The sequence below is a fragment of the Spermophilus citellus genome, assembly GCF_964194105.1.
Source record: "Spermophilus citellus genome assembly, chromosome: 13".
Lineage (NCBI taxonomy): Eukaryota > Metazoa > Chordata > Mammalia > Rodentia > Sciuridae > Spermophilus > Spermophilus citellus.
This window is the reverse complement of record NC_138193.1, coordinates 10,424,069-10,445,155: the sequence shown is the minus strand read 5'-3', so window position 1 is coordinate 10,445,155 and position 21,087 is coordinate 10,424,069. Positions and strand designations below refer to the sequence as shown.

At 43.9% G+C, this 21,087-nt stretch overlaps 1 protein-coding gene across 1 annotated transcript in view; it reads right to left on the bottom strand.

Annotated features, from left to right (window-relative positions):
• The window catches only part of VWA3B (von Willebrand factor A domain containing 3B), a 225,563-nt gene that overhangs the window by 127,551 nt on the left and 76,925 nt on the right, over positions 1-21,087 (bottom strand). Inside the window, exon 12 of the mRNA XM_081265190.1 lies at positions 14,556-14,681. Within this exon, the coding sequence (XP_081121316.1) occupies positions 14,556-14,681 (126 nt within the window). The remainder of the gene's footprint in view (positions 1-14,555; positions 14,682-21,087) is intronic.

Here is a 21,087-nt window from a genome sequence, read left to right as displayed (position 1 = left end):
GCCGACGGCTGCTGAGCAATGAAGAGCAATAGTCAGGTGGCATCCAACCCCCGTGAAGACTGAGAAGAAACCACTAATGGAGTGCAGAAGAATTTTAAAAGCCACAGTTTAATGGACATTTGAAATAAATTGAAAGTATTTGTACCTTGAGCAACTACTCCTTTAAAAATAGCCAGGACATGACAAGATAAGCAGACAAATTCCAGATGTCTGGTACAATGTGGACACATTGAGATTAAGAAGTGAAAAAAAAAATGGCATTTGGGAAATTTAAACTGAGTGTCCTGAAATTCACAGGTCAGCAGAGAGGATTGGTTGTTGGTCTTTTTATTGTTGAGTGGTAAGAGTTCTCGATCTGTCTTGGATCTAGGGTCGTATTACACATACAATTTACAAATATTTCCATTATGAGTGTTATCCTTTCTCTTTCTTGACAGTGTCCACTGAAGTCTAAAACTTTGTAAATATTTTTGGCTCCAATTTGCTTATTTGTTTCTTTGCTTGCTGTTGTAAAGAGTGCTCCATAGTTTCCCCAATTTGTCACAACAAGGAATCATTACCTAACCTAACACCATAAACTGCACCTAGGTTTTCTTCTACAAGTTTTTTTTAGTTTTTCTACTGAGGTCTTTGATCTACCTTGAGTTAAATTTTTGTATATGGTAGGAGTTGGAGTCCAAGTACATTTTTGGGGTATAAATATCCAACTGTCCCAGCACCATTTATTGACAGATTATTCTTTCCCCATTGAAACATCTTGGCACCCTTGTCAAAAATCAACTGACAATAAATGTGTGGATTTACTTCTGTAATCTCAATCTTATTTCATTAATCTACACCTATATTTATGCCAGTAATTCACCGTCTTCATTATTATATCTTTGTAGTACTTTGTCCTCCAACTTTGGTTTGGTTTTTTTTTTTTCCCCAAGATTATTTTTGGCTATTATGTGTCTCTTGCATTTCTATATGAATTTAGGAACAGCTTGTCAATTTCTGTGCATGGTCTTCTAGATTCCATGTCAGAGTTCTTCTGATAGAACTCAGCCCCAGCTTCTTCCTTATGCTTTTAGTCTAGCCTATTGTTTATTTTAACTGTTGTCCACGGCCTCAGGCAGCCACAAATTTCCCCCAGGCTTTTCCCACTGGGCAAGCTCTCAGTCAGGTCAAATAAAGATGGTTTGCAAATGGCATCTTCCGAATAATGAGCATACAGGTCAAATAATGAGAATTCCCTAAGAATAAGACCCAGAAGGAACTCCAGCCCCATGTTGCTCCCCTCTATGGCTGCTGGGCTACTGATTCTCACTAGGATCACAGATGTTTATCTTCGCATTTAGTGAAGTGCTAGAAAGGGGGAGTATAAATAGGGAAAATTAAAATGCCATAAGCTTAATGTCATTACTGAGATTCAGTCACTTTTCTTGGCGAAACACTCCTCAGATTACTGCATACTTTCAGTTAGTTTCCAGATGAATTTCCAAATTAACAATGTCCTCATTGCTTTTATGGAGGAGAGAATTCCCAGAGATCTTTAACTGCTATTTCCACCTACACATTTATAGTGTTTTCATAATTAAAAGACTCAAAAATACTGAATATAACTACTTATTGGATTTGTTATCCTTTTCTATAATCACTTTTTAACATGATTTTAACTTTGGCATTACATCATGCCTGGAATCATTGCATCCCAATATCTTTGCTAAACTAAATACGTAAAATCAATAAAATTCTAAGTGGCCAGCTCTCCTATGTTGGGGAAAAAAAAATTGAGTCTTAATTCTGAGTTGTGGAAGCATGACAAGCGACTCTAATGAAGATATTTTTCTGTGTGTATTTTCAGTCGGGGAGATACAGACTTCATTACCCATGCATGTTTGAGTCAATATCATCTTGATCCTGTCTCACACTCTCACTTCTTGCTTTATTAATCAGCCTTGTCAATATTCACTGGACTATGAAGGCAGTTTCCAGGTATAAAGCCATGCTGGAGGAAAATGTGAATTCTGGGAGACACTATTATTGTATTGAAGTGTGAGCACTGTGACCCGTGTGTAAGATGCTTCTGGTTGTATAAGAAACTAGCTGTGTCCAGAACTCATTCTGCCCAGATCTCCTCTGCAGTCCTGTTTCAGCAAAGGGAGGAGACGTCTTGGGAAGGCAGCCATGTACAAGTGCTCTGTCAAGCAGTCTGTTCTGCTCTCACATTTTGCTTTCAAGTCATTGTGTTGATGGGAGAGTCTTTTTCTAATGACCTGGTTGGGCATCCACTACTGGTATGGAATTGAAAACTCAAATGGTACATTCTTTTCTATGCATATCAGAATGAAAAAAAAAATCTTGGGGTCAAAGATCAGAAACATGAGATCATCACTTGATGTGCCCTGTTCACCTTTATACCACGCATGTTCACTTCAGCCCGTTGTTGCGTTGCTCGGGCATCTGAATTGCAGGCTGGCATGGTTCCTTGCCTCCCTTACTTCTCCGCTGGGTCTCTGAAGGATGCTCCGGTCTCAGTAGGTCCAAACCAACTTCATCCTATTCCCCTTAGCCTGGTCCTCCTCCAGCTCTTTCTCTGCTTGGTGGATGGCACCAAGGAACTTACTTTTGACTCCTCCATCTCCTTCACTCTGGAGTCTTGCCAATTCAACGACCCTCACACCTGTCCACGGATCATCTTCTTCACATTCTACCCCCCATCCTAGGATGTCATCATGTCTCATCTAAATTACATCTTACTCTCTTCCCCAATCCTTATTTGCCTTCTTCTCTCCAATGTGTCTTCCACCCAATAGCCCAAATGGTTTTTTAGAATACGAATCTGATCTTATTTCCCTGCTTAGAATCCTCTAGGGGCTGACGATTGGTATTAGCTCCAGGGACTCTACATCTTGAATGATCTGGTCCCTGCCTTCCTGTCCAGACCCATCACAAGCTCTGAGCTCCAGCCACATCGATCTTCTCCAGCTCCTCTACAGTGCCGCGTGTCTTCCAGCCTTGGCCATGGCCTATGCCCTCCCTCTGCCAGGGATATACTAGCCCTCACTCCCATCCTTCACCTCATTTACTTACTTCCTCAACCCCCAGGTATCACCTCCAAAGTCCTTTTCCCCAGGGAAGCTTCCCTTGGCCCCAGAGAATAGCTCCGGAGCCCCCACTTCTCCTCAATCAAAATTGGTAATTATACTTCTGGTGTTCATCTAATTTTCAGCTCACTGAGCAAGCAATGGTCCTCAAGGTCCTGCTCTATGAGGGCCTATTCCATGTCTGTTTAACTCACCACTGTGTTCATCATCAAGCACAGAGCTACATATAGTAAGCACTCAATAAACAAAACATCACACGGATAAACCTTTTCTTAAATTATCATTACATTCTAACTTTTTTTTTTTTTTTTTGGTACCAGGGATTGAACTCAGGAGCACTCAGCCACTGATCCTTTGTCAGCACATTTTTAAGTGTTTTGCAGGTATTTTCACAACAGTCCCATGGGGTAGGCACTAATATTCATCCACAGTCTGCAAATAAGGAAACTGAGGCACAGTAATAATGTAACAGGGGTTCACCTGATGCTTTGACTATATCCCTTGTGGCTTTGAAACTTACACATTTTTTTTTCTTTTTCTCAATCTTCTTTTCCCTAAACTTCTCCCCCTGATCTTCTCCTTCTGATCTCTCCTCCCTAATCTCATTCTCTGAATCACTTCTATAAAAGCCCCCTGTTCCTGAGGATGGGCAGAATCATAGCGTTTGGGACAGGAGTCCCCTTGTTTCTCCTTTGTTAGCAAAGCAATAAACCTTCTTTTTCCTTTAGCTCAAAACTGTGTCCTCGTTAATGGATTGGTGTCAGGGTGAAGGACCCAGCTTTCTGCAACAGTAAGTGTCTTTCCCAGCATCACACGGCAGGATGGGTAAAGTGAGGTTGAATATTTCCCTAACTCTAAATCTGTGTCTAACTCTAAGTCCCTAACTCTAAATCTCCCTAACTCTAAATCTGTAAAGCCCTGCCATCCAGGGCTACCCCCCGTCCAAAAAAAAAAAAAAAAAAATCTCAGTGGCTATTTAATACAATGTCAATGAAAATGAGCTTCATCCATCTGCTAAAAAAAAAAAAAAAAATGTGCTCAAAGTTTGTATGAAGCTGCTATTGGGACTGCCCACAGAGCTTGAATAAGCCTCTAACCACTTCCTGGTCTTTTTACATTCACTCTGATATTTTGATACTAAGTAGTCTGAGTCAAATCTCAAGTTTCGGGTGGAAGTCTCTGGGCTGTCTCTGTTCCTGATTAAAGCGTGACTACACACTATGATTCAGCTAATTAGCTCTGGTGGGTCACAAAATGGCTGTGAAGGTTATTCCCAATGAGGAGCCCATGAAATATCTTGAGCTGCAGCATCGGCCCCAGAAGGGAACAATTTCCCTGGCTGTGGATTAATGCTTTAATATGTTGTGACAAAAGCCACCTTCCTGTTTGAGAATCGTGCCTGGACCACACACACAGATGCAAACTTACACCAATGTCTCTGAGCAGCTCAGCACCTCAGGAGTAAGCCTATCCTCCTCTCTTCCTTTATCAGTAAGCTGCATTAAGGTGGCATCAACATAAAATGACCCATACACATGTAAAATGTACAAACTGCTAAGGTTTAACATATGTATGGTTGGTTTATGTTTATCATCTTGTTATCTGTTTTCTATTGGCCCTGTTTGCTCTTTTTCTTTCTTTTCTTTTCTTTTCTTTTTTTTTTTTTTTTTGACAGCTTTTGCATTGAATACTTTAAATTCCATTTATCCCATTTGTTGTATTTGTGGTCTTAGTGGTTGTTTGGGTTAACAGGGTATATCTTCAGCTGGGTGCGGTGGTGCACACCTGTATCCCCAATGACTCAGGAGGCTGATGCAGGAGAATCACGGGTTGGAGCCCAGCCTTGGCAATTTAGGGAGACTCTGTCTCAAAATTAAAAAGGGCTGGGGGTGTGGCTCAATGGTAGCAGGCCCTGCATTCAATCCCCAGTACCAAAAAAAAAGAAAAAAAAAAAAAGTATAGTGTACATTTTCAAATTATCCTGGTCTAAAATCAGGAAATTTATCACTCCATGTATAATACATGCTAATGACGAATTCTTTCAGACTTTGTATGTCTGAAAATGTCATTATTCTGCCTTTATTTTGGAAAGGTATTTTTCAATGAATACAGAATTATGAGTGGACTGTTGAGGTTCTCTTCTTTGAAAGAGAGGGTGCCGCTCCCACCATCCCTTTGTTTGAATGAAAAAATCTGCTGTCACCCTTTCTTTGCTCTTTGTATATAACACCCCCCCCCCCCCGCCACTACACACCTCTGGTCACCTTTCAGGCTTTCTTTTAAGAAAATAAACCAATTTTATTATTGGTCTTAAGCAAATTAATTAAGATGCCCCTCATTTTCTTGTGTTCTGTATTCATGGAATTTCTTGGATCTCTGGGTTTGTAGTTTTGATCACGTTTGGAAACTTTTCAACACTTATTTCTTTAAGTATTTTTCTGTTCCCCTCTCCTCTGTCTCCTCTCCCCAGTAATCCCATTGACTGTATATTTGGGGCTCATGAGTTGTCCCACGACTCCCCAAGGCTCTTTTATTTCTTTGTTTGTATTTTTTACATTCTTTTTCCCCCACGTGTGTCATTTTTTTTTATTGTTGGTTGTTCAAAACATTACATAGTTCTTGATATATCATATTTTTGATAGTTTCTATCACTGTCTTCAAGTTCACTAATCTCTTTTGCCTGCCACGTCTAATCTACCCTTGATCCCATTTGTAATTTTGCATCTATTTCCTTCTTTAAATTTTCATCTCTAACAGTTTAATATGTATCACTTTTCTATCTTCTTTGTCTTTTCTTAACTTTGGGACACATAATAACTTTGAAAACCCTTTCAGTGAATTCTAATGTATGAGTTTTCCATTTTTAAAATAATGTGGTTTGTTTTTTTTTTTTAACTCAGAGGCACACAACCACTGAGCCACATCCCAGCCCTATTTTGTATTTTATTTAGAGTCGGGGTCTCACTGAGTTGCTAAGGGCCTCACTTTTGCTGAGGCTGGTTTTGAACTAGCGATTCTCCTGCCTCAGTCAAAAATATTCATCTCCTACACTCATCATCCCCATGATGAAAGCCCTCAAAAGTCTTTCTTCCAGCTCCCTGCAATGTACGGCCCAGGGCTGCCATCTATGATCTGGTGCAACAGCACACCGGAACTTCCCACAGCCAACTAACTGAAACTTTGTACCCACCGATGATCCTTCCCCACCCCTTCTCCCTGTCCAACCTTGATGAGCTCAGCTTTTTAGATTTCCCATGAGGGAGAACAGGTGATGCTTGTCTTTCTGTGCCTGGCTTCTTTCACTTAACATCGCCATCTCCAGTGCCATCCATGTGGCCACAAGGACAGGATCCCCTTCTTTTTAAGGCTGAATAGTATCATAGTATCCCGTTGGGTCTACGTAGCACATTTTCTTCATGCATTCATCCCTTGATAGACACCTGGATTGTTTCCACTGCGTAGCTCTTGTGAATAGTGCTGCAATAAATATGGAGGTGCGGATGGGCCTTTGACTGGCTTTTCATTTCTGGTGGCTACCTACCCAGTGGTGGGATTGTTGGATCATATCCTCACCCTATTTTTAATTGGGGGGGAACCTCCACCCTGGTTCCCACAATGACTGTGCTGATTTACGTCCCCGCCAGCAGTGCCCAGGGTTTCCTTTACTCCACGTACTCCCGGGGCACTTTTTACCTTTCCCCTTTTGTGACAGTGGTTCTTGCTCAGGTGAGATGGCAGCTCAGTGTGGTGTTGACTGGCATTTCCCTGGTGATCTCAGGGATGTCGAGCACTTTTTCACACACCTGTTTTCCATCTGTGTGTCGTCTTCTGAGAAATATGAATTACATCTATTGCCCATTTTTTTAACTGGGCTGTTTTATTTTATTTTGGCTGTTGAGATCTTAGAGTTCCTTGGATATTCTGGCTATCAAGCCCTTGTCAGACATACAGTTTTCAAACATGTCCCATTCAGAAGGCTGTCTCTGCCCTCTGTTGATTGTTTTCTGTTGGGGGCCGAAATCAAGTCAAGATGGCGCCTGGCAGTTTGCCAGGAGGGCCTCTCAAACCTTATTGGCTGATTGCTGTATCTGGATGATGCTAATTGAGTCAAGCTGTGTGTAATCAGTTAGGTATATATACCTCTGCTGTTCCGCAATAAAGCAGTTCCCGCCTCAACCTTCAAGTTGCTTGTCACCTCCCGGTTATTTTGCCCAGCTGGACTGCAGCAGTTTTCTTTCCTGAGCAGAAACTTTTTAATTTGTTCTAATCCCACTTGTCCATTTTTGCTTTGGTTTCCTGTCCTTTTGGAGAATTGTCCAAAATATCATTTGCCCATCCCAGTGTCCTGAAGCATCTCCCCTGGGTTGTCTTCTAGCAGTTTCACAGTTTCAGGTCTTATATTAAAGTGATAAATAGAGGGATGGTTGGTTTCACCCCTCTGAAGCTGGATATCTCATTTCCCAGGCACTAACTGAAACTTTATACCCAAAGTTGAAAAAGAAATAAAAGAGCCTTGGGGAGCCATGGGACAACTCAAATATGCAGTCGATGGGATTACTGGGGAGAGGAGATGGAGGAGAGGGGAACAGAAAAACACTTAAAGAAATAAGTGTTGAAAAGTTTCCTAACATGATCAAAACCACAAACCCAGAGATCCAAGAAATTCCATGAATACAGAACACGAGAAAATGAGGGGCATCTTAATTAATTTGCTTAAAACCAATAATAAAATTGGTTTATTTTCTTAAAAGAAAGCCTTATTTGAAAGAATATCCTTTCTCCAGGGTGTGTTATGAGCATCTTGGTGGAAAACCAGTTGGCTGGTGATGGTTTTGCTTCTGGGCTCTCTATTCTCTTCCATTTATCTATGTGTCTGTTTTATGCCAGTGGTCATGCTGTTTTGATTACAGCAGCTTTGTAGCATGTTTTGAAATGTAATGGCTCCTGCTTTGTTTGTTTTGCTTAAGATGGCTTTGGCTATTTGCAGGCTTTCTTTCTTTCTGAGTCCTTATAAATTATAGAATTGGGTTTTTTCTAGTTCTGTGAATAATGTCATTGATGCATTAGAGGGAATACATTGAATCTGTAAATTGCTTTGGGTAGGATGGACATTTTAACAATATTGATTCTTCCAATCCATGAACATAAGCTATCTTTCCATTTTTTGTATCTTCTTCAAATTCTTTCATCCATGTTTTATAACTTTCATTGTTAAGATCTTTCACCTCTTTTTTTTTTTCTAGACAGATTTCTTTTAATTTTTTTCTTTTTAGTTATACATTAAAGTACAATCTATTTTGACATATTTATGCAAACATGCAATATATCTTATTCTAATAAGGATCCCAGTCTTGTGGATGTATACAATGGTCTTTCACCTCTTTCCTTAAATTTATTTAAAAAATGAACTATTGTAAGTGGGATTGCCTTCTTGATTTCTATTTCAGATAGTTCACTATTGGCATGTAGCAACTCTACTGATTTTTGTAGGTTAATTTTGTATCCTGCAGTTTTGCTGAATTCATTTATTAGTTCTAATGTTGTTTTAGTGGAGGTTTTAAATTTTATATATATATATATATATATATATATATATATATATATATATATATGATGATGTCACCTTCAAACAGTGACAATTTGACTTCTTTTCCAAATCCGATGCCCTTTCTCTCTCCCTGACCCATTTCTTTCCTTTCTCTTGCTTGACTGCTCCAGTTAAGACTTCAAGAACTATTTTGACTAAAAGTGGTGAAAGTGGTCAACCATATCTTGACACAGATTTTAGAAAGTTTTCAACTTTTCCCTATTCAGTATAATGTTGATTACTGGCTTTTAAATTTTTTTTATTGTATTTATGGTGCTGGGGATGGAACCCAGAGTCTCACTCATGCTAAGCAAGCATTTTGTCACTGACCTATAGCCCCAGCCCCCATGAATGGCCTTTATTATGTTGAGTTATCTTCCTTTTATACCTAATATGCTCAGAGTTTTATCATGAAGGAGGTTGACTTTTATCAAATGCCTTTTCTACATCTGTTGAAATAACCAGATGACTGTCCTTCATTCTGCTGGTGTGGTGCACCCTGTTTATTGATTTGCTTATGTTGAAACATCCTTGCATCCCTGGGATGCATCCACTTGATCAGGGTGAGGAATCTTTTCAATGTGCTGTTCAATTTGGTTTGCTTGTATTTTGTTGGACATTTTTGCATCCATGTCTATCAAGGGCATTGGCCTGTAGTTTTTCTTTTGGCCTCATAGATGGTATTTGGGAAAGCTCCTTCCTCTTCTTCTTCTTTCTGAATAACTTAAGGAGAATCGATGTCAGTTATTTCAATGTGTAGTAGAATCTGGCAGTGAAGCTGTCTGGTCCAGGGGTTTTCTTTGAGGGCAGACTTTTCATTATAGATTCAATCTTGTTGCTTGCTTTGGTCTTTTCAGGTTTTCTATTTCTGCATGACTCCATCTTGGTAAGGTTACATGTCTAGGAATTTGTCCATTTCTTCTAGGTTGTCAAATTTTTTGGCATATTCTTGCTCATAATAATCTCTCATGATCTTTTGTACCTCTGTGGTATCAGTGATAATGTCTCCCTATCATCTCTGCTTTATTTGAGTCTTCTCTCTCCTTTTCTTCATTTATAGAGCTTGTCCATTTTCAGAGAACCAGCACCATTGCATTGTTCTTTTGTATTTTTTTGTCCATTTCATTTATTTCTGCTCTAATCTTTATTATTTCTTTCCTTCTACTAATTTTGAGTTTGGTTTGTTCTTGTTTTTCTAGTTCCTGGAGATTCAGGATTAGGAGTTTATTTTTGTCTCCTTTTTTTTCTGTGTAGGCATTGACTGATATAAACTTCTCTCTCAGTTTGCTTTTTATTTAATATTTATTTTTTTAGTTTTAGGTGGACACAATATCTTTATTTTATTTTTATGTGGTGCTGAGAACCCAGTGCCAGGCGAGCACGCCACCACTTGAGCCACATCTCCAGCCCTCACATTTGCTTTTGATGTATCACATAGGATTGGGTATGTTGGGTCTCCTTTTTCATTTATTTTAAGAAATTTTTAAACTTCCTCCTTGATTTTTTTCCTTGATCCACTGATTGTTCAAAAATAAGTTGTTTAATTTCCAAGGACTTGTGGAGTTTTCGAAGTTTCTCTTGTTACTGATTTCTAGTGTTACTGCGTTGTGGTCAGAAAGCACACTTCATATGATTTCAACTTTTTAAAATTTATTGAGACTTGTTCTGCAGCCTAGAACATGGTCTGTCCTGGAGAACATTCCATGTGCTGATGAGAAATGCATCTTTCACAGCTGTTGGACAGAATGTTGTGTAGACATCAGTTCGTTCCACTTGGTTTAGGGCTCAAGTTAACTCTGCTGTTGCTTTTTTGATTATTAGCTCAGATGTCGTGTCCACTGCTGAAAGTGGGGCATCAAAGTCCTAAATTATTATTGTACTAGAGTCAGCATCTTTCTTTAGATCTGTCGATATTCACCTTAGGTATTGGGTGCATATATATGTAGAACTGCTATTTCCTCTTACAAAATTGATACGTTCAGCATTATTATTAGATGACTTTATATTTTTACTGCTTTTGATTTTATTTGATGTGAGTATGGCTACTCCTTCTTTCTTTTGGATTCCATTTGCATGGAATATTTCATTCCATCCCCCTTTGCTTTCAGTCTATGTGTATCCTTGGGAGCAAAGTTGAGTTTCTTGGAAGTGACATATAGTTGGATCTTTATTTATAATCCACTCAGAGTCTCTACATGTTTAAATTGAACAGTTTCATTCATTTACATTTAAGGTCACATTGCAGGGAAAGTGTTACTATAGCTATTATATAACTTGTTTTCTAATTTTTTTTGTACTTTCTTTCTTCCTCCCTCTTCTTTGTGGTTAAGTAGTGTGTTTTGATTCCTTATTTATTATTTCTCATTTTTTTACTATAGATTTTTTTGTGTTTATCATGAAGCATGCAAAGCGATCTTTTGATTCTAACAATCTATTTGAAATGATAGCAACCTTAGATGATTGTAAAGATAGGAATAGAAACAAAAGAACAAAGGAAAATATATGGTATGGTGTGGACGAGCATCTGCCAAAGGCCCATGTAGTGAAGGTTTGGTTCCTAGCCCGTGGCACTGCTGGGAGGTGGTGGGACCTTCACAAGGTTGGCCTATTTGGAAGTCTTCTGACCCTGTAGGGGTGGGGGTCCTTGACGGGGAGACTGGGACCCTGTCCCCTGATTTCTCTCTCTGCTTCACAGCTGCCATGAACAGAGAAGCCTCCTCGGTCGAAGCTCCTAACATGATGTGCTTCCTTACCACAGACCCCAAACCAGCAGGGCCAACCCCATAAGCTGGTACCTCCAAAACTCTGAGTCAGAATAAACTTCTTCCCCCTTTTGAGTACCTCAGGTACTGGTTATAGCAGTGCAAAGTTAACTAACACAATATACAAGAAAACGCTACACTGGCATCCATTTTTCCCCACATTCTGAGTTTTTGATGATGTTCCATTTCACATTTTGAAGTGGTATCAGCCCACTCCCAGCAAGAGGCCCAGGGACAAAACCCTGTGCTAGCTTGCATGTTCTGCTCCCCAGTTGTGTGGGGTCCTGCTCCCTTCTCTGCTGCCCAAGTTTGGAGGAGGTCTGGTGGAGACAGTCAGCCACCTGGCTGAACCCCCTTCCCAGTTCCAGTGGTCAGTCGCAGATCCCGGCTTGGGGGTAAGGGGCATGGGGCTCTGCCCAGCACTGGATTTTACCATGGTGGGTCTGGCACTGGGTTTCCGGTCTCAAGCCTGAGTCACTTCTCTTCCCTCCCCAAAGTGGGAGGTGCCTCTTTACATTGGACCATTTGGAGTTGGGACTAGAGTAGCAACTCTTTCCTCCCCGCCTTCTTCAACACATCTTCTTGTTTTGTTGTACCAAACTCAGGCCCTCTGGGCTCATACCTGATTTCTTTCATTCCTATGTAAGTTGTTTGGTGCATGAACATCTATCTGCTCTGCGTGGTGTGTCTGTTAGGAGAGATCACTGGAGGGTCTGGTTCAGATGCCACCTGTCTCACCTCTCAGTTTCAATTGGTTGATTTTTCTCCTTATTAAAGGCCACACTTTTCTTTTTAAAAATTTTTTATGCCTGGTAACCTTGGCTTGAATGCCAATTGTGAACTTTGCCTTGCTGGGTCCCAGATGGTCCTATACTCCTATCAATCTTGAACTCTGTTGTGAGCTGCAGTTATGTCACCTCGAAACAATTTCTTCTTTACGCTTTGCTTGGACGCTTTCTTAGGAGGGTCCAGCATGCTGCTCAGTTGAAGGCTAATCATTCCCCATCAGTGAGGCAAGACTCTCCAGTGTGGTCTACCCACGGCCCCATACCTTATGCCAAGTTTTCAGGCTGGTGACAACGAACACTATTGACGAGTCTGTGTGAGCTCTAAGCCTTTTTCTTTCTATGTCTTTCCTAAAGCTCTTGACCCAGGATCAGAGCAGGGTCATGGACTAAGTGAGACATTGCCTCAGTGACACTGAGCTGTGGGCGGGAACAGAAGAGGGCCAGACTCCCTACCTGCAGCCACCAGGGTCAAACTGAGGTCACAAAAGCTTGATGACTGTCCAACAGAGGACCTGTCCTGATGAGATCTTCCTATGAAAATTAAAATAGTACCTTCAAAGAAGTTCATGAAAACATCTGCTTGGAGCAATTCTGGGCTTTGGTTTTTTGGGGGGGTACATTTTAGATTGAAACAAAAGGACAGTTATAGGTCATTGTCCAATTCCAGAGCTCCAGAGCTCTTCAGTATCCCTGAGAAGTAGCAGCTAAACCCTTCTGTTAACCCTTAGGCCTGACTACACTGAAACTGAATACTCCCTCCAACAGTCTGCTTGGGCTTCCGTAAATAAAATGTCGCAGGCTGGGTGGCTTAGGCAATGAGAATTTGTCTTCTCACAATTTGGGGAGCTGAAAGTTCATGATGAAAACACTGTTAGCTTGCTTTCTGTTGAATCCGTTCCTCCTGGCTGACTTTCCAGCCATGTCCCAGCATATCCCTTAATCTGTGTGCCTGTGCAGGGAGACAGCTCTCTGGTGGCTGTCCCTCTTCTTATGAAGATGCCAATGCTATCAGATTAGGGCCTCACCCTTGTGATCACCTTGAGCCTTCACTGCCTCCCAAAGGCCTGATCTCCAAAATAGTCAAGTTGGATCTGGGGTGTCAACATAAATGGGACGGGGCACAATTCAGTCCATAAAGCTCCCCATACAAGCACCTTAGCAGCAGAATTGCCATCCTCTCTGCCTGGCAGAGATGTTCACATGAGTCTGCTTCATTTTCCGAGGTCCAAATGACAGAGGACTCACTGTCTGGGTTCTTGGGTGCAGTGACCCTACAAGTGGGTCATTGGCTCCCCTAAACAAGCCTGCCCAGGTTCCTCCTTGGGAATCCCCAAAGGGGTGGTCCTGGCAAAGCAATTGTACTGCAAATTGGTGCAGTGGCACATGCCTATAATCCCAGAGGTTCAGGAGGCTCAGGCTGGAGGATCGCTAGTTCAAAGCCAGCCTCCTTAATGGTAAGGTGTTAAGCAACTCAGTGAGACCCTGTCTTTAAATAAAATACAAAAAAGAGCTGGGGATGTGGCTCAGTGGTTCAGCACCCCTGGGTTCACTCCCCAGTACCAAAAAAAAAAAAAAAAAAAAAAAGTCCAGCTATCCAAATATGAGCACAGAAGTCCAGAGGTTGAGGCCTCATTGAAAAGAGGATGCAGAGGAGCCCAACTGAAGCTTGGTCTAGGGGAGACTCTGCCAAGAGGCATGTGCTCTTGGAGGTACCTTGAGGATGGAGGAGAACTTGATGATGGCTTCACTGCTTGCTAAGTTGCTGAGGCTGGCTTTGAATTCGCAATCCTCCTGCCTCAGCCTCCTGAGTCACTGGGATGACAGGCAGATGCCACCGCAGGTTTGCCCAGCTGGAGTTTGACCAGAATCCCCCACCCTTGATCTCTCGCAGCCTCCTCCTGCCCATCCCTGGGGGATGTCTGATCACCAAGGCTTGCCTTCAGCAAGAATCCTGTTAGGGCAGTTGAGCCATGATCCTCCTTACCCTTGAGGCTTCCCCCTAGTCATTTTCCATCCAGTGAACACCACCCTGCTCTGTGGCTGTGAACCCTGACTTGTCCACACTGCAGATCGAGCCCAGTTCCACCCTGAGGCCTGTGACAAAACACACCTTGCATCAGTTCCAGGAACATCTGATGTTACGGCTTTAACTGCTGTGCAGCTCTTTTTAAACACGCGCGCACACACACACACAGTGCACACGCTGTCTCTCCAGCAGCTTCTCAAAGCTGAGCAAGAGACTCTCCTCATTAGGAGCATGGAAACAACCCCCAGCCCCAAGTGCTACCATTTATGACTCCATCACACTAGTGACATAAATGGCACCCACCGCAGTCTGTCGGGGCCGTGCTGGACTTGGGGAGATCGACCAGCAGCCTCTGGACCTGGGCCAGGGTTCTGAAGGCCTCCTCCATCTCCTTCCAAATGAGAAACACATCTTCTCTGACTCCAGCCCCTAGAAAGGGAAACACAGCGTGAGCGGCCACCTGAGACAGGCCTGGGAGCTCTCCTGTGGTCCTAGCAGGCCTGGCACGGTCCCACCAAGTTTCTAGAACATTCCTGAACATCCAATTCCATGTTGCCACTAAGCTCTCTCTGAGAATCAAAACTGAAATCCCCAAGGAAATGCTGTCACCTCCAAAAGGCACGGACGCAGACTTTAGGATGCAATAATTGTTGTAAGCTAAGTATTTGTTGCAGCCAGATATTTTAAGATACGTTATGGAAAGTATAAAGACAGTCCATAGCACCTCACAAGCCAGGTGTGGTGATGCATGCCTATAATCCCAGAAATGTAGAGGCTGAGACTGGAGGATTGCAAGTTTGAGGCCAGACCCAGCAACTTAGCAAGACCCTAAGAGACTTGGTTGAGACCCTGTTTCAAAACATAAAAAAGAAAAAGGGGGATGTAGCTCAGGGGTAAAGCATTCCTGGGTTCAATCCCCAGCACTGAAAAAGCAAAGCCAAGCACCTCAGAAAAGCCAGGGTCACCCTTGTGAGGGAGGGAGATTCAGGAGGAAGGACGCAGTGGTCTCTGATGCTTTCCAGACCTGAGATCTTCTGCTTCTTTGAAACCAGCTTCACTAGTTTCCCCTGTACTCTGACATCATGGTGCGCCTTTGACCTCCTTTTTTGGACTTCTGCTGTCCGACTAACGGGTTAGTTTTCACTATGACATTTGTTTTTTTAATGAAGTAGCTTAATCTAGAATTTGTCTCTCTCAATGAGTCGATCCCAGTTCATTGCACATGGGGCTGGGATGAGGTTCTGCCTTTCTCCAGGTCCAGACTAACAGATCAGTGGTTTCCAGAGACTGAGAGAGCACAGAGGCTGGGGACAGATGGGTTGACAATAAAAGTGCAACATAAAAGCCGGGTGTGATGGCTCATGCCTGTGATTCCAGCAACTTGGAAGGCTGAGGCAGGAGGATCGCCAAGCTTGAGGCCAGCCTCAGCAACTTAGTGAGACCCTAAGCAATTCAGCAAGACTCTGTCTCAAAATAAGAAAGAAAAAGGGCTGGGGATGTGATTCAGTGGTTAACACCCCTAGGTTCAATATTCAGTATCAAAAAATTAAAATTAAAGTGCACCATGAGGGATCTGAATTGCATCAAAGTCAAGACACTGGTCTGATAATGGTCTAACTTTTGCAAGATGTTATTAAGGGTGAGCAGGCCCAAGGGTACTTGGGTATCTCTATCATTTCTCTCTCTCTCTCTCTCTCTCTCTCTCTCTCTCTTACTTTTTATAATTGAATATGAATGTACAAGTATCTCAAAATTAAAATTAAAAAAAATATATAAATCCACGGTCTTTCTACCATGCTGCCCCACCATCCTAGCTCATCCCCTGTCCTCAGAGTCTCCTGGGATTCAAGGTGGCCTCATGATGCCAAGCGCAGGTCCATCTTGGGGTCCAGAGGCGGAAGGGCCCACGACCACACCCCTGATGGAGTCAGGCCTCTGGGGCGCCTTCCCCTCGGCCCAGCAAGAGCTTCCGTGCATGAGGGCCAGCGCCTCTCCCAGGGCCCCTCTGGTTGCAAGGGACCCCGGAGAAGCAGATTTATGGCGGGCGCACCGCAGCCCGCCGACAAAACTGGGCCAACCAGGCTGTGTCCGAAGGATGGGGGCGGATCTGGGTGGGAGCCCTGCCGCCTCCCTTGAGGCCTGTTGGGCTGCACAGCGGCCTGGGCCTCGGCGACTAGAGCAGGTGGCGCCCCGCACAGCCACGTCGTGGGCCAAACAGCGCGGCCGCCTCCCTGCCTGGCTGCGCCCTTGCCCCCGTGAGAGGGCGGAAGGAGTCCTTCACGTCCCACTGTCAGTCAAAACCCAGGTAGAGTTTCTTTCTTTCTTTTTTAAAGTTTTGCTGGCTCTCTTGAGTTTACCTGACCATGGAATTTACTATGACATAATTATAAATTTGCTCTAAGTCAGTCCCCCAACTTCCCCTTCCCCTCATTTCCTCCCATCTCTATTGGCTTCCCTCCACTGGTCTTTCTGCTGTTTGTAATTTTTTTTTTAAATGAGTGTCTTGTGGATGTATAAGATGGTGAGATTCACCGCGGTGTGTTCATCTATGTACACAGGAAAGTTATGTCAGGGTCATTCCGCTGACTCTCCCTACCCCATCCCTCCTCCCTTCCCTTCATTCCCGTTTGTTTACTCCTTGGATCTGTCTTCTGGTCTTTATCATCCTCCTCTGTATTTTGCATTAGCTTCCACATTTCAGAGAGAACGTTCGGCCTTTGGTTTGGGGGGATTGGCTTATTTCACTTAGCATGATATACCCTCCAGTTCCATCCATTTACCAGCAAATGCCATTATTCCATTTTTCTTTGTGACTGAGTAATATTCCATTGTGTATAGAGAGCACATTCTCTTTATCCATTCGTCTGTTGAAGGGCACCTAGGTTGGTTCCGTAGCTTAGCTGTTGTGAATTGAGCTGCTATAAACATTGATGTGGCTGCATTACTGTAGAATGCTGATTTTAAGGCTTTGGGGTACATGCTAAGGAGGGGGATAACTGGGTCAAATGGTGGTTCCATTCCAAGTTTTCTGAGGAATCTCCACACTGCTTTCCACAGTGGCGCCAGCAGCGTATGAGTGTTCCTTTTCCCCACATCCTCACCGACATTTATTGTTACTTGTATTCTCGATAATATTCTAAAGGGAGTGAGATGAAATCTCAGTGTAGTTTTAATTTGCATTTTTTTATTTGCTAGATACATTGAACATTTTTTCCTATATTTGTTGACTGATTGTATTTCTTTGGTTGAGAAGTATCTGTTTGATTCCTAGTAAAACTTCTTTCAAGTAAGGCAAAAAGGAAGGACAATCACTGAGGGCCTGACCCATTGCTATTCTTGCCCTCACCAAGCCAAGCTCCTGCACCCCTTGGCCGGAGCCTGCTGTGTGCGGGAGAACCAAGGAGACCCCCGGAGGCAACCATGGTCGGCCCCCACCATTTTCAGTGACATCCTCGGCCCAGCTACCAGCTGAGCTCTACTTAGCATCGAGGGGTTATGGGAGTCCCTACTCTGGGATTTGCTTCTAATAAATATGATCTTGCAGAAAAGAACTCAGCAGATGTGTTCTCTGGTTTTAAAAACTCCATTCCAGTAAAATTTTATTAAAGCACAAAACTAAACCCTTCTATTCCACAGAATTCCCGTTGGCTCAGAGCCCACCGGTGATATCATCATTAAAGCCAAGAGCTGGGTCCAAACTCTTCAGGGACAAACACCGTCCTTGCCAGGGTACCTGGTCTGTGCCTGGGCTCGGGTCCTTCTAAACATTTTTTCATTTCTCCTCACCACAGCTCTGCAGGCAAAATCTACTTGCACCCATTGTATGGCCAAGCAAACCGGAGTAAATGGTCCAAGGTCACAGGAAAAAACAAGGGGCAGAACAGGGAGTGAAACCCATGTGGGTGTGACATCACCAACCTTGCTGCCCTGTAAGGTTGCCCTGGAAACAGGATGGATGTTCAGAAAGGGACCCTGCACAATTATCAAGAATACAGGCAACAATAAATGCTGGTGAGGATGTGGGGGAAAAGGCATACTCATATGTTGCTGGTGGAATTGCTAGTTAATGCAACGACTATGGAAAACAGTGTGGAGGTTCCTCAGAAAACCTGGAATGGAACCACCATTTGACCCAGCTATCCCACAGCTTGGCATACCCCTAAAGGACTTAAAATCAACTACAGGGACACAGCCACATCAATGTTTATAGCTGCTCAAAAATTCATAATAGCTAAGCTATGGAACCAGCCTAGGTGCCCTTTAACAGAAGAAGGAATAAAGAAATTGTGTTATATATACACAGTGGAATATTACTCAGCCTTAAAGAAGAATGAAATTATGGCATTTGCCAGGAAGTGGATGAAACTGGAGACTATTATGGTAAGCAAAATAAGCCAATCCCAAAGAACCAAAGGCCAAAGGTGTTCTCTGATATGCAGATGCTAATTCATAATAAGGTGAGCAGGGGAGATAGTGGTATTTTGGACTAAACAGAGAGGAGTGGAGGGAGTGGAGGGGGTATGGGGGTAGGAAGTCTAGTAGAATGAATCGGACATTATTACCCTATGTGCATATTTGATTACATGATCTGTGTAACTCTACATCATGTAGAATGAGAAATTATACTCCATTCATGTATGATGTATCAAAATACATTCCACTGTCATATATACTAATTAGAACAAATAAAAAATTTTTAAAAAGAATTCAAGATTTTAAAAAGTAGCCCCCTAGTAGTAGTTGAGACCCCTCTGACCAAGCCCATCTCCATAATAGCTCACGGATGCCTAACAGCTTAGAACCACAGACAGCAAGACCACCATTGGGTCTAGGGGGCACTAGAGCCCAAAGACTAACCCCAAGCCACCAAGACAGACTGTGGCACACCAGGGTCGATGTTTCTGACTTTCAAAATGTAGCCAATAAGGACAGGGCAGGAGCAAAGGCATGTTGGGGCTCAGGCCCTCCCGAAGTTGGCTAGATCCGATGAGAAGGTATTAATAGCTCTGTTCATGAAGAAGCAAGGGACAAGTCCTGACAGAGATGGATGGCCAGCACAGCTCGCAGACAGCCATGGCCCAAGAAGTGAAATGTTATGTGTGCTGGGCCCAGAGTTGGAACTCCCAAAATAGCTCTCACAGCTGCCAAATGTGAACCTTAAGCCCTCAGGGCTTCTGTGCACCCATAAGACCAAGAGTGAGGTCCAGCCGCCCGCCTGTGCCTGGAGGTGTTGAGTAGCAGGATTCTCTTTAAAAGTTTCAATGAGACAAGGCTGTCCTCTAGATTCATGGACAACATCTTAAAAGCGAGTGCACCACAGGTCGGCATCAAAGGACACATTTCCAAGGAAATGCAGTTGGCTCTTGATTATCCAGGAACAGGAAAGCGCGTCTCAGGAGCAGGGGACCGGCTCCCGGTGCAGGCAGGAGCCAGGATATCACTCCCCAGGTCTGGTGCCTGCAGTTGACAGCTGAGCTCGCAGGCGATCAAAAAGCAGACCAAACCAAAGCTGCTCATTTAATGAGGTTTGCTTTAAACCAAGACAAAACCAAGCTGTTGTTGAAAACCCCAGAGGCATTTAAAAAGCACAGTGTACAAAGGGTAGGTTGGATTTGAAGGTGCTCCTTCCTGGGGCAGGGAGGAAGTGCTGCCATTTTTTATCAGGGGTCTGCTAAGAGACTTCTCAGGGAGCTGCAGCCGAGGGAGAGGAAGCCACGGGAAATGGAAGAGGATGGGGGTGAGGCACAGGAAGTCTGCACCAGAGGGCTCTGTGAGCTTGAAATTGTCCAGGCTCACCCAGAGAGGGTGGGAAATGACACGAAGCCCGCTGTCCCGACCACAGAGGTGCCTTACACCGCAGCAGAACACGCAGCCTACAGAGGTGCCCAAGAGCCTGTAGCCCAAAGAGCCCCCAAGGCCGCCACCTCGGACCTCCCCATATGCCATGGGGTGACAGCGGCTCATGTTACAATGCTGACAACGCTGGGGATCCTCCTCACATGAAGCTGCTGTTGTTCTTTGGCGTCTGATAGGGATTTGCCCAGATGGCTAATTTGACAAGTGAAATGAGGCCCAGGACAAGTTAAGTTTGAGTGTGGCAAAGGGGACAGGTCACAGTCACCTGCTCCCAAACACTACCTCTCTGTCACATTCACGTCTCACCTATCAGATAAAACAGTTGTCACCATCCATAGATAAACAGGTTCACTTAGCAAAGATAGGTTGAGTGCCTTCTACAAGTCGGGTCAGCACTGATGGTGCTGGAGGTGAGTCCAGGGGCCAAGGTCCCCCAGGGCGTCCCCCTCCCAACACTCTGCCCTCAGGAACCTGCTTGCAGCCCTCTCCTCCCAGTCCCCTCAGAGGACTCAGCCCTCCACCGCTTACCCCAGCCTTCACTCCAGGCACAGTCCTGACTGTGCCACCATCGAGCTTTGCCTAGAAGCCCCAGGAAGCTGTGGTCAGCCTCCCACTCCCCAGGGCGCCAGCCACAACCCTGTGCTCCATCCTCCTGCCGCCAGGACACTCCCAGGCCTCATATGAATTAGGCTGTGGGTACAGGAAATCCCTGGCTGGTTGTCACTCCAGCCTCAATTCCAAAGAGTGCAAAGAAGCATGCACCAGGGACGGTGGCACTGTTATACGCAGGACCTCGACTCCAGTCTCATTTAAGCCGATTCCCCACAAACACGACAGGCCGCTGCTTGCAGCTGCGGGCCCAGCTTCTCCTTCCGCAGTAGCATGAGCTCTTGGGGTGCTGTCTGCACTTCGCTCTCTGGACTGCACACGTTTCAAGCACAGGGACAAAGACTTTGCCTTCGCATCCTCCACAGGACCC